At 32.0% G+C, this 13,484-nt stretch overlaps 1 protein-coding gene across 2 annotated transcripts; it reads left to right on the top strand.

The window, feature by feature from the left end:
* Positions 1-836: 836 nt before the first annotated feature.
* LOC127126680 (glutathione reductase, cytosolic) lies at positions 837-12,098 on the top strand. Of its 2 annotated transcripts, none has more exons than NM_001427581.1 (17): positions 837-1,080; positions 1,298-1,461; positions 2,280-2,344; positions 2,943-3,012; positions 4,346-4,417; positions 4,929-5,132; positions 5,674-5,747; positions 5,830-5,913; positions 6,406-6,493; positions 6,613-6,694; positions 7,367-7,440; positions 8,718-8,825; positions 8,971-9,035; positions 9,188-9,301; positions 9,864-9,963; positions 11,064-11,117; positions 11,674-12,098. In NM_001427581.1, the coding sequence occupies exons 2-17, from the start codon at positions 1,315-1,317 to the stop codon at positions 11,767-11,769; spliced, it is 1,497 nt and encodes a 498-aa protein (NP_001414510.1). In that variant the 5' UTR covers positions 837-1,080; positions 1,298-1,314; the 3' UTR covers positions 11,770-12,098. The 2 variants fall into 2 exon arrangements, with proteins under 2 accessions (NP_001414510.1, NP_001414511.1); NM_001427582.1 differs by having other exon boundaries at positions 1,305-1,461.
* The last annotated feature ends 1,386 nt before the right edge of the window (positions 12,099-13,484 follow it).

Below are 13,484 nucleotides of genomic sequence, written 5' to 3' on the forward strand. Positions count from 1 at the left end.
ACCTTGATTGAATTGTGATATGGTCCCATTAGAATCTCAAAGAAATACAAGATCCAAATTTCCATGCTTTGAGTTTGGGTTGCCAAACGTCTGATTCAACGACGTAATAAATCATGTCTCATTCGCCTAATATTTTCATCGTCTCCATACATATCCCCAATGTCAAATAAATCTTTTTACTCCTCGATGGCACATTCTTGTTGTGAAACTCATCATTGTCGTTGTGGTCCCGTTCACAAAGTTCAATCACGAGAAAATCTTCCTCTAAGGTGCGCCTTGGAGAAAAGGGAGGATATTCGCCGTTGACCGTCGTCACGTGATGATTGAGCAGTTATGCGAAGAACGAAATGATAATTTGTTGATTATGTTGATTTTTTCATTTTTTTTATGGATTTGTATAGTGGTATGAAGATCGGAGAAAAATGAATATTTGAATTAAAAAAAATAGTAACATATAATAAAAATAATATATTTAATTTTTATTTATTATTTATTATTTTAAAAATACATCATCAGTTTTATATATTGAAATATTAAAAGAAAAACTAAAAACATATTTAACCTTTATACCCGATCCATGTATTTACTAGCACATTTGCCATCGATAATGAAAAAGTTAAATATATATTGGTAGTAGATTTTAAGAATAAGTAATTTTAATTAGTCTTCATTAACTTCTAATTTGAATTTTGAATTTACCAATATCTTTTATTTGTGTTTGAATTTTATTTGTGTTTGAATTTTCATTTCAAAAAAAAAAAAAAAACAAGCGCGAGATGCATCTGGCTTACTTTTATGATTCCATACAAACACAAAGTGCATTTGACAGTACTTCTCAAAAGAAAAGTAAAACTTATACCCTCATTAATTTTTCCAACTAAAAAAAAGGTGTGGTGTGTGTGGATACAAATTTGGGGGCGTGAATAGTCAAATCCTCCAAACTAGCAACGTATCATATTTCCCTTCCATTTCTTTCATTGTCTGCGCAATTCATTTCTAAAGACGCGTTCTTCTCTAACTTCATTCATTCATTCACACTCCAACCTAATTTCTCTGATTTCACGATCATTCTCAACACAGGTGATTTTTCACGTTCGATTTATATATTCCATAACATTGCAAACGTTTCAATTGATTTCGATTTGAAGTGAGTGCGAAGTTGTGAATCAAGTATTGTTTTGATTTATTTTATGCGTTCTGAATTAAACCTAATTTGTTGGTTTAGATTTTTATTTAGGTTTTAATTTTTATTTAGATTTTAATTTTAACGATGATGATGATGATGACGTTGATGTAGATTTTAGTTCGATTGCGATGGCTAGAAAGATGCTTAACGATGGTGAACCTGATTTGAAGAAAGGTGAAGAACAAGGGAAGGTGTATGATTTTGATTTGTTTATTATTGGAGCTGGTAGTGGCGGTGTTCGTGCTGCTAGATTTTCATCTAATTTTGGAGCAAAGGTTCGTAACTACTACCTTCTCACTCATTTTTTCTTTTTCTTTTTTCTTATTGATGATTTGGATCTGTTTAGATTTGTTTATTTGAACTTTTCTATTGGCGCATGAGATCTATGTAGCACCGACACCTCCGAAAAAGGTGTTTCCTTGTGATTATGTTTAATTTGTTAGTTTTTCGGAGTCCGTGCTGCATAGCATGCGACATGGTGTCGGGTTTTCGGAGTCCGTGCTGCATAGCATGCGACACTTTTTAAGAGGCTTATGAAAAGGGCTTATTACATGTCCAAAATATGTTTACAATTCATTTCGATAAGCTCTCTAGGATAGGTTATTGATAAGAACTTATAGATTATGCGAAAACGATTTGACTTTATTTTATCTTGTGTTAAAAACGGCTTATTCGGTAGCGCTTATATGATAAGTGCTTATGCTACAAGTTGCAAAATAAGTTATTTGTTCAAACAGGCCCTTAATATGTTGATGTTGATTAATCTATGACAGCATTTTTTTGGTCTATTATTCATGTTAATCTCCAGTGAATATCAGTTACTTATTTTATTTTCTCAAAGTTTATTAAAGAAACTATCAAGAAATACCTAGAGATTGAGGGTCTGATTGTTACGGAATATATAAAAAGTGATTTTGATATTTAATAATTTAGCGATTGATTTGTAGTTATGATATATGACAAAACACAATGTCGTTTTATGATCCATCATCTAGCCGACTATACTTAGTGGGATAAGTCAATTAGGTTTGGTTGTTGTTGTTGTAAAGTTTATTTGCTGTCTCTAATTATGTTCAACATACTGTGTCTAAAGGTTGGTATTTGTGAGCTTCCTTTTCATCCTATTAGCTCGGAAACAATCGGAGGAGTCGGCGGCACGTAAGTTCATTCAGACCTTATGCTAATTTCTCTACAAATTTTTTATTTGTTTGGTATTCAGAATATAATGGTTGTTTGTTTGCGACAGTTCACATGTAATATTATTAGTTCTAAATCAATTGCCTTTACCAGCCTTTGCGTCTTAATTGTTATTTGTTATACCCATGTCTTAGTTATTATATCTGGATTTTCTAAACCCAGCATATTATATTGTTCCTTTTATTCTTTTTGTTTAATATCTTATTTAGGTTTTAGATTCCTTTCTTGTATATCTGATTTAGTGTTATTGTAATTATAATCATCTTAAAGTTGTTTCTGTTACTTGAATTATAATTCTATTTGTTGTATAACTGTTTATACTCTAAACAGTAAAATTTATCATCTGTAAAATCTTTTTCAATTATTCAAAATTTGTATTCCATCATCATCTTTTGTTTTTCTGACTTTATGCCGTATTTTGGCACAAGAATAGTGTGATAAAGTAACTAAATGTATAACCCTATTGATCATTTTTTTTGTTTTATCTGTTTGTCCTTCTTGCTCTTCCCTGCCCAATAATATCTTAATTAATGATATGCATTATTTATTTATTTCAAAGGTGTGTCATTCGCGGTTGTGTTCCCAAAAAGATTTTAGTCTATGGAGCATCTTATGGAGGTGAACTTCAGGTAATGATTGATTCTTGAGTTTCTTAGTAACAACTAATAACACGGATTAGTTACTGGATATATGCATTTGTGCAGATCTTAACGGATGAATTTTTTTGAGTGTCTCATTGCACCAAAATCTGTTTTGGGATGTTATTATGTTCTTAGTTTTCTCTGTGTTCTACCATGGTTGTTTTCAGGGAGCATCCTTAACTGTATACAAAGGGGCTGCACATTGTTGCACTCCTGTTTCTTTTTTGCAGTTCTAATGGATACTTTAGCTTTGTGATTGCTATATCTTGATAGGAACTTCTTATCAAAATTCTGTTGTGTATTAGAATTTCTAAAGGAAATGAACTTGTACAAGAAAAGAAAGAAAAGGGCCAAGTCTTCCAAGCCAGAGTATACAATCTAGACTCACTGTTTCTAATAAGAAACTCAGTATACCTCATTATTCCATTTTCCACTACATAACAGACTCAAGCCTCTCTCTCTCTCTCTCTGACTAACTCCTCCCCCTCCACATTTTCAGTTTAAGATTACTTTTGGCGCATGACTGAAGCTCTAGCAGCGGCGCTCCGATGGCTGGTACTGTGAGATTGTTAAGACCCAACGACAACCAAACTAAAAGCTACTAGGTTTAGCTTGACGGTGGCTTACCCCAAAGAGTAGGAGCTAGGATATTGGAACCTAGCTTTAGATACCAGTTTGAATAATTTAGATTGGATGACTTACATTACACTATGGGGCTGTACAAAATATTTATACAAGAAGATCTTTCAAGATGAGGAAAAGTAAGAAACAAAGTATTTATAATGGACTTGTAACTCACGAAAGCTTCTAATTATTACAAAAGCATGCTTAAGCTGATAGGTGAAGAAACATTAATTATTTTTATACTATATCTTTAATATTTCCCCTCAATTAAGAGCCCTCTGAGCTTGAAACATCAACAATGCATAGACCCTCTTACCTTTTCACTAATATGTAACTTTCTTTATTGAGAATATTTACACAGAAAAGATCAAATATAGACCATTTAGGCTCTATACCATCAGCGAATTAGCTATTTGAAACTCACTGATTTTTGTTTTTAACATAAACTTTATAAACTTTGTTATTAGATTAGATCTGATGTAATATAGTATTATAGTTGCCATGTTTAGTTCAAATTCTCATTAAGTATGTGAGGCAAATGAAATCAATATTATATTTACAATGTATCAGTTTTTTCTTGATATTCTTACTGGTGCTAGTTCATGATTATTACAATATTCTAAGTGCTTGTGAGATCATCATTTGCAGTTAACTTGTGTTTGATGATTTAACAAACCTTACTGTGGTGTAATCATAGGATGCTAGAAATTTTGGATGGGAATTGAATGAGAATGTTGACTTCAATTGGAAGAAGCTCTTGCAAAAGAAGGTATTTCAAGATCTTATTTATTGGTTTATTGAAGTATTTTAATAATATGATTTATTTTCTATCAGCATCGTATTAGCTTCTATACTTGGGAACTTTCTTAAAATGTAGATTGAATAGTCTTTGGTTTTCTAGATGTTCCTTTGTTTATTTTAGGGCCCTGAGTTGAAAAGTAAGTGAAAGAAAATTGGAGAGTAATCTCTGAATGCTCAATTTTGATTTCATTTATCATTTCATATACTTTGGATACTTAACCAACTGAGCCTGATACTGACTCTAACGGATATAGGCTTCACTGACTTTGCAACTTCAAAATTATGAGAGTCAGCTAAATTAGCCAGCATAATGTACAGAGGCATGATTACATAGTCTGACTCTTAGTCTTTATAAGCTCTACAAGCATTTTCTCCAGCTTGTCTGATTTTATTGAGCAGAGGAGTTTATTAGTACCAGAAAAAAATAAAGGTAGTTTAATTGTCTGTTGATCAATTATCCGTGCTTTGTCAAAATGCAGACAGATGAAATAAACAGATTAAATGGAATTTACAAGCGGTTGTTATCCAATGCTGGGGTTAAACTATTTGAAGGTGAGGGAAAGATAGCTAGTCCAAATGAAGTTGAGGTGACCCAATTGGATGGCACTAAGTTGTCGTATTCAGCAAAGCATATTTTGATTGCAACTGGCAGCAGGGCTCAGCGTCCTAATATTCCTGGCCAGGTTGGTTTGCTTGTTTTAACATATCATTGTAAAGATGATGATTACACTTTTATTAGTATAGTAGGAATATGTATGTTAAGATTAAGAATTTCTTCATATGAAATGTTGGAATCTAATCTGGATTTATATCTGTTGATATTTGTGAATATATAGTGTTGAGAATATTTGTATATAGAATATTCCCACATCGACTATATCATGTAATTAGTTGTAATCTCTCTCTATATAATAAAGTCTCTGTAGTGCTTTTACAAACACACGGTTTAACCTAAATGTCTTAGTCTCTCCTAATTCAATATGGTATCAGAGCCTGGTTAAGAGACATTTAGGCCATGTATTATCCGATGTGGGCTTAACAATATCTATTCCACTCTCACTCATTCTTGACAAATGACTGTTTTTATATTATGACGTTTTTATTCCTAAATCTTAACAAATAACTTTTGCAATAAAATTTTAGGACATGTAATGAATGTTGTTGATGTTGTCTGCCCTTTCCTGTTTTGTATTATTGTTTGTGACTGTGGGGGTTGTTTTGCAGGAGTTGGGTATAACATCTGATGAGGCACTAAGTTTAGAGGAGTTTCCTAAACGTGCTGTGATCCTCGGAGGAGGGTGTGTCTTGATCTTCTTCTCATGTGTATTACAATAACTAAAGACTATCTCATTAATAAATTTTTTATATGTTTATGTTCAGTTATATTGCAGTTGAGTTTGCATCTATATGGCGTGGGATGGGTTCCAGTGTCAATCTTGTTTTCAGAAAGGAACTTCCATTGAGGTGTGGCTCTGACATGAGTTGAAACTAATGAATTGTAATCTCTTTTATTTTGGATTGATACAATACAAAATATATATACGTCCAATACAGATTATAGAAACCATATTTTTTTTATCAAAACAGAAATGGAGTGCAGTTACATCACTACAGGGTAGAGGAATTCCAATAATGTTGACATCTCAAAATGTAACAACCATTTGCTGCACACCATTAATTTTTTTATAAATAAAGAAAATAGGACAAAAACACGGGGAATAGGAGTCCCACCAGTAAAAACTAGGATAAACATTGCCATATGCAACTAGTTTATCATAGTATAGATGTGTAGAAAAGGTTGCAAGAAATGTCGCAGTTGAAATAATAGAACTTTTCGTATACCACTTACTATTAATATCCATTGGATTCAATATTCTTTCTTTTTTGTTTTTGGCTAACATCATTTTTTGCTTTCTATTGTATAATTTTTTCATGCTTCATCCATCTCTGTTGCAGAGGTTTTGATGACGAAATGAGAGCTGTAGTTGCCAGAAACCTTGAAGGTAGGGGAATTAATTTGCATCCAAGGACAAATTTGGCACAGGTATTGCCTTTTGTGGCTTGCTACTCGCATTTAATTTGATTAAGTAGTTTTCTAAAATGTGAAATTATCATTTAATTTCTTATTTGGAGGCATAGCTAATTGCAAAAACTTTCTTTTAGTTGATCAAAACAGAGGATGGCATTAAAGTTATTACAGACCATGGTGAGGAGTTGATTGCGGATGTTGTGCTATTTGCCACTGGTAAGGATACAGATAACACAGACTTCTAAAATGTTTAGTTTCAAAAGGCTGGTAGTGTTAGTATTACTATTTACAGTTTGGACTGCTGGATTTCTACACACCTTTATGATCAATGTCAGAATTTATATTAGCTTTAAAAGAAGAATTCATTGAGAATATCTTTGCGAATTCCAAAATTTGGCGGTGTCTTTGTATATTATCATTTTCATAAGTCTGTTGGCTAATAATTGGTAACCTGATTGGATCATATGACTGATCAAATTTTATAACTTACCACAGAATTGGAGCATCACACTTACTCGTTTATATTTTCATTAATCTAATGAATAATGTATGAAGCGAAGTTTTTATTTCTTTATTTGTCTTTTGTTTTTTTCTTGGAACGGGTGAGAAAATATCGTTCAAATTTATCTCATGGAACATTTGCTGACTGCATTTGAAAGAATTATTCTAGCAACAAACTCTTTTGTCACACTTCTCATTTCAATATACTTTTTTCATTAGTTGAAATTTCCATGTATCCCATCAAAATTATATAGAATCCACATGATTTAGTGAGACTCACTTGAATTTTAGCTAATAGTAGAGACTGTGTGAGAAGAGTGTGTTGCTAGTACTTGCTCTTCTGGAATAATCATTCATGTAATCTTGAGTGCTCTTTTGTTGCTGCAGGTAGGTCTCCTAATTCGAAGAGGTTAAATTTAGAAAAAGTTGGTGTAGAGTTTGATAAGGCAGGAGCAATAGTGGTTAGTAGCCGTCTCTTTTATCATCTGCTTGTTTTCTTTAGTTTCCATGAAGTCTAAAAACATGTTTTGTTATCATGCTGCAAAAACCATGATTTAGTTATCGCGTTGTCTATGCTACTGTGCTGTTATTAATATTAAGTGTTCGTGAGGAATTGTATCATAACATGAAATTTGTATATCTAGTGCTCAGGGCCTGCTCATTTAAGCTTTTAAAAAAAGATGATCATTGGAGAAGTCATGGAATGTGTTATAAGGCTATTTCTCTTTAAATGATTTTACAATATGTAGGAAGTCATTATTTGTTGGGTTACAATTTTATTTTAGTTTTAAATATGATAGTTCTTTTTCCCTTTCTTGAAGCTACTTAAATAATAAAAAGGAGTTCTTTACTTTTATTTCTTCATATTTCTGTTTAATTTAAAAAGATTAAGCAATATTATAATACCTTATAAAAGTGGTTTTCTGGATCTCTTGAGGTGAATCCATAAAATCCTGCCCAATTTTCATCAGGATAGGCAACAATATCTTTATTCATACACTAGTCCTTTTCCAAGTGATGCTTTAATGAATCTCAATATTTCAACCACTACGTAATCATTATTTAAATGAAGATTCAATGGGTGTGAATTTGGAAAATAGAGTAAAAAAACATAAATTATAAGGAATCACTGGTATTTTTTTTAAATGCTTAGATCTCGGAGGCTACAATTTATTTGCTTTATCTTGGGTTTGAATATTGATTACTCCCTCTGTCCTAAATTATAAGTCATTTTATCAAAAAAAATTGTCCCAAATTTTAAGTCACTTTAGAATTCCAATGCAACATTAATTTCATTTTTCCCAATATACCCTCTATCATTTATTACTATTTATTCTACCAATTCTTTAAATTTCTCTTTCATCTAAATAAATGAAGGATAATATTGGAAAGTCATACATAATTTCTCTTTCCCATACAACATTAATTACTTTTCTTAATTAGTGTGAAATGTCCAAAAGGATTTATAATTTGGGACGGATGGAGTATTAGTTACAGAAGTCCTTAATGTAAATTTTTCTTCTATCTTTTAGCTTTTATATGCATGGTAGGAATTTCTTGTCATGTTTCCTTAGACTTCGACATAGTGGCCACATGCTATCCTCTACGGCATTTTGGGGGTGAGCTGATATGCTCTGCTAACCACCATTGACTATATAGGAATTGTAAAAGTTCAGTTGCTAGTGAATGATTATGAGTCAGTGACACGGTTCTAAATATTCTGGGTTTCTTTGTTTAGGTAGATGAGTATTCACGCACCAACATCCCTAGCATATGGGCTGTGGGTGATGTAACCAACCGATTGAATCTTACCCCGGTGGCCTTGATGGAAGCATCACTCTTTGCAGTAAGTGTTATGATAATTAGTTGAGCAGCAGAATTGTTTATCTTTTGGATTGGAAAGGGAGGTGTTGGAGATTGGTTTGTTATACGATGTTGTTATTTATTGTTTTTTAACATAGATTTATCTTGCTTTATTTGGATATATTCAGAAAACAGTATTTGGTGGGCAAGCAAGCAAGCCAGACTATAATGATATTCCATATGCAGTGTTTTGGTATAGTTCTATTTATGTGATAAAGCTTGGTTTCTTTTAACTACAATGAATATGTCTACTCACGATAAAATATCTGCTTCTTTTCTTCTGCTCAATTTTATCTTCTACTGTTTCTTGGATTAATATATGGCTCATTATTTTTGGTTCTGCAGCATTCCACCACTTTCAGTAGTTGGTCTAAGTGAGGAGCAGGCAGTAGAGCAGACAAAGGGTGATGTATTGATTTTCACATCAACCTTCAATCCTATGAAAAATACAATTTCTGGGTAAGTCTAGTAAAGTATGAAATTCTGCAAGTGCTGTATGGTTTACGAAATAGTATAGAAATCTATTGTCTACTCAAGGATTATTTTTATCTGTATCAGCTAATTATAATTAATTATTAAACGAGAGAATATTTGGTGAAGGAAAAGTTGTAACAACATAAAATATTAACAACAAATAAAAATAATTATATAAATACAAAAGAAGTCAGATTGAATTGCCAATTATAGTTAATGGTCTCTTGGAATACATAAACTGTATCAAGAGGAAATTTTAGGATCAGTTTAACCAATGATGCAAAGGATGAAAAGTCAGTCACATATAAATGGAAAATTAGTCATCTCTAAATATGCTACATATGCATACAAAACAAACATAAAATGTGATAATATTACAAGTGCATCTTGTAGTGTTTTGGAATTTTTACACCCTCTACCTTCATTGGAAACCAATGACTTGCAGAGTTGAATATAATTTGGATGAGAGCTTTTATTGGAAGTATTTTTTGGTACATCGATTTTGAACCCTTTGTCCATCTAGTGATTTATGATATTTTTTCAACAGGCGGCAAGAAAAAACTGTTATGAAGCTTGTTGTTGATGCTCAGACCGATAAGGTTCTTGGAGCATCTATGTGTGGGCCTGATGCACCTGAAATTGTTCAGGTACTATTATTACTTCACATCCTCTGCTATCTATGATGCCTCTGCTATCTATGTTGCCAATTGTTTAGGAGCCTATATATTTTCATTTCATAATTGTTATTTGTTATTGTGGGGCCCATATTGTGACTCCGAATATAGAAGTCAAAATGAACACATGAGTGGACCTAAAATTAGAGAGGTAAGAACGGAAAGCAAAGGAGAAAGTTGTGAAAAATAGGATTGGTGATAACCGAGTTTTAGTCAGTTATGGTTTTGGGAAGGGCTACATGTCTGTGGGGATAGAATTTCAGGTGAGTCATGTGTGGGTATAGACGCAAAGAAGATTTTTTGTAGTGGATAGGTTCGAATAGAAGGAAGAAAGAACACACCCATAGGACTCTTAAACCCCAAGGGTATTCTATTAATTGAAACATGTTGCTGTCAGAATGACTTGTCCCTAGATTTTTTTTATTGCTATAGTGCTTGGGTTCAGTATAAAATATGCAACTTATCCGAGTTGCTTGACTTCATTTGTTTGATAAATTTTTTACATATGCCTTTTGGGCCTATATTAACATGCTGATTTTTAGGCCACCGACTTTTACAAATGCTTCCCTTTTTCTTTTCTGTAAGGGTTATGATTGTTGACCGACGGTTTTAGCTTTTCCTATTTTGAAATTGTCTCCCTTTTCTACCTTCGCGAAAACATGACTATCTTCCAGTAACTAGAAAATAGAACATGAAATAGAATTCCTAATGTACATTTACTAAATCTGGTTAAATACATAGAATAGAAAATAAGGGTGAGTGAGAAGTTTTGTATTCTTACATTTTTTTAATGCTCCTCTTGTCTTGGCAAAGTAAATTATGAAGGATACATGATTTCTGTTCACTTTGCTATCTAACAAAATAATATTTCTTAATTAAAGGAGAAGGAAATTTTCCTACTTTTCCATCTTACCCCCAATTTAGTTTCAGTTATAATAAATAGTAACATGATCATTTACATATCTATCTTGTTGTATGCATCCTTCTATAAATTATTGCTCATTGGTTTTTCTATATTTATTTCTACCTCTATTGATTTTATAATTCATGATAATAATATTGGTGATCAACAGGGTATTGCTATTGCAATTAAGTGTGGAGCTACGAAAGCGCAGTTTGATAGCACCGTAAGTTCTCACATTTTTCTTGATTATTTTGACCTGTCTCTTTTTAGGACAGTTATAGGATGTCGTTGCATCTCTACCCTCTCTGCATGACAAGCCAAGTCATTCATCATGTGTTTCATCAATATACTCTTGCCCAGACAAATTCCAAAATAAACTTTAGAGTTGATTTTTTATCTTTTCTTTTCTACATCACATTCCTTTGAGCTAAACACACCCAACAAAGCTGCTTTATAAATGCGGGACTCCCACCACTGGGTGTGCCAATGGCCTAAACATATTTTTATAAATGAAAACAATTCTTATCTTACAAAATCGATTCTGTAGAGTTGAGTTAAGTTGAACTTAAATTTTAAGATGGTATCAGACACTATCATTCATAGGAGAAAAAATCACATAAACAACTAGAAAATCTAGTTACACTAGGCAATCAAATGTAAATCTTTTTGTTTTGTTTTGCTTATTAAAAAAAGTTGAGGGAAAAAGAATTATCCAAATTATTTAGGTATTAATAAATAGTGCAACAAACGAGTTCTAATTACTTTGCTTTTTTATGTAGGTGGGAATACACCCATCGTCTGCAGAGGAATTTGTGACCATGCGCTCGGAGACAAGGCGTGTTACAGGTGGTGTGAAGCCAAAGACAAATTTGTAAACGCGTTTTGATTAGTTATTTAAATAGAGAATAAAATCAAGTCACATTGGTCAGGACTTACGTGCATGTTTCTTTTCTTGGGCATATAGCCCCTTCGATTTTGTAAAATCATCTAAATATAAACTATGTTGTTAATGGTGTAGCTGCAATACTAGAACAACCAAAGAGTATTCTTTTATAGCAAATTTCCTATTTTTGAAAACTTTGTAATGAAGATGTTGGCTCATTCTTCCCGTCTGATTTCATCAGAGTCTTCCTAACAATAATTTGGTAATGCCAAAGAAATTGTGTGCTAACTCTTGTGTGATTCTGTTGTGAAATGCCCTGAATGAGTAGTTTTATAGTAATTATGTACATGTAAATTATATGCAGTTGAATTTCAAAACATAAAATGAGAATATAATTACTTCAAGCTCCATCCAGGACAAATTACTATTTCAAATGTTTTTAATGTTGTAAAACAGCACAAAAGTATTAACTGAGTCGTATATATTGTACACCTCAATTGAAATGTGTAAATCTAAGAAACCCTTGCGAGGGGAAGTAGATGGATAGAAGAGAAAGGGCTTTCAGCTACTGATTTGTAAAAGGGGATTGTTTATTTCTTAAATGTCTTTCCGGCCGCACAAAAAGTTTTTGTTGTAATTTAGTATGAAACTAAATTTTGCGTCTGACCTTCCCCCTTCCCTCCATATAGAGGGGTCAAAAAAACCCTAATGATAAAGTCTTAACAATTAGGTCTCTATTTGGCCCTATTTTTTTAGGCCCCCTATTAAATCGATAACTCTTTGGCCCCTTATTTTTAAGTCCCTTCGTATATTTGTTTTTTAAAGGGTCTAAATGAGGGGCTCAAAATATAATTTATTTGAAACAACATATTTTATTTTTTTAAATAAATATTTTTGAAAACTATTTTTTTTCGAAAAAACCTTATTTTTTTAAAATAAAAAAAATCAATTTTTTTGAAAAATAAACATAATCGATTTTTTTAAAGTATTAAAATGTTTAGTTTTTTTAAAAAAAATTGATATTTTTGAAAAAAAAATATATTTTTCAAAAAAAAATAAATAGATTTTTTTCGTAAAAAAATAAATATTTTTATGGGCCTTTAGTTTAGGGGGCCTTCGTAAAAATAATAGATTTTTTTTAAATATTTTCTTCAAAAAAAATAAATATTCTTTAAAAGTCAACTTTAAAAAATGATGGGACCTTAAGACTTTACTTGAATTTTGTGGGCCTTTAGTTTAGGGGGCCTATATATTTTGGGGCTCATTTATTTTTAGAATTTTGGGCCCCCTATATTTTGGGGGCCTTAAAAGTTAGGCCCCGACCCCCTAAATTGACGGCTCTACCTCTATAACAAAAACAAAAGTGTTCATGAGAAATCTCATTTCCACAATTTTTAAACATTTCTCACTTCTACCGCAAGCGTTTCTCATTCTCTATTCAAGTCAAATCCAAGAGCTTATTTAGTAAGTTTATTCACTTTTTTTTTAATTTAGATGCATGTATTACTAAATAGGTTGTTTAAGATGTATTAAAATGTAGTTACATTCATAATATAAAGTTTATTAAGGTATGCATTGGTATTTTTCCTGATGTTTAGAGCATATGATATGTTGGATTTATGCATTTTCTGTGATTGTTGTGTTTCATGTTTGACAAAAGTGTACTTTTGTATTTTGTTTAACTTTGATTTTGCATAATTACGAAAG

This window comes from Lathyrus oleraceus, chromosome 1 (genome assembly GCF_024323335.1).
Source record: "Lathyrus oleraceus cultivar Zhongwan6 chromosome 1, CAAS_Psat_ZW6_1.0, whole genome shotgun sequence".
NCBI classification, from domain to species: domain Eukaryota; kingdom Viridiplantae; phylum Streptophyta; class Magnoliopsida; order Fabales; family Fabaceae; genus Lathyrus; species Lathyrus oleraceus.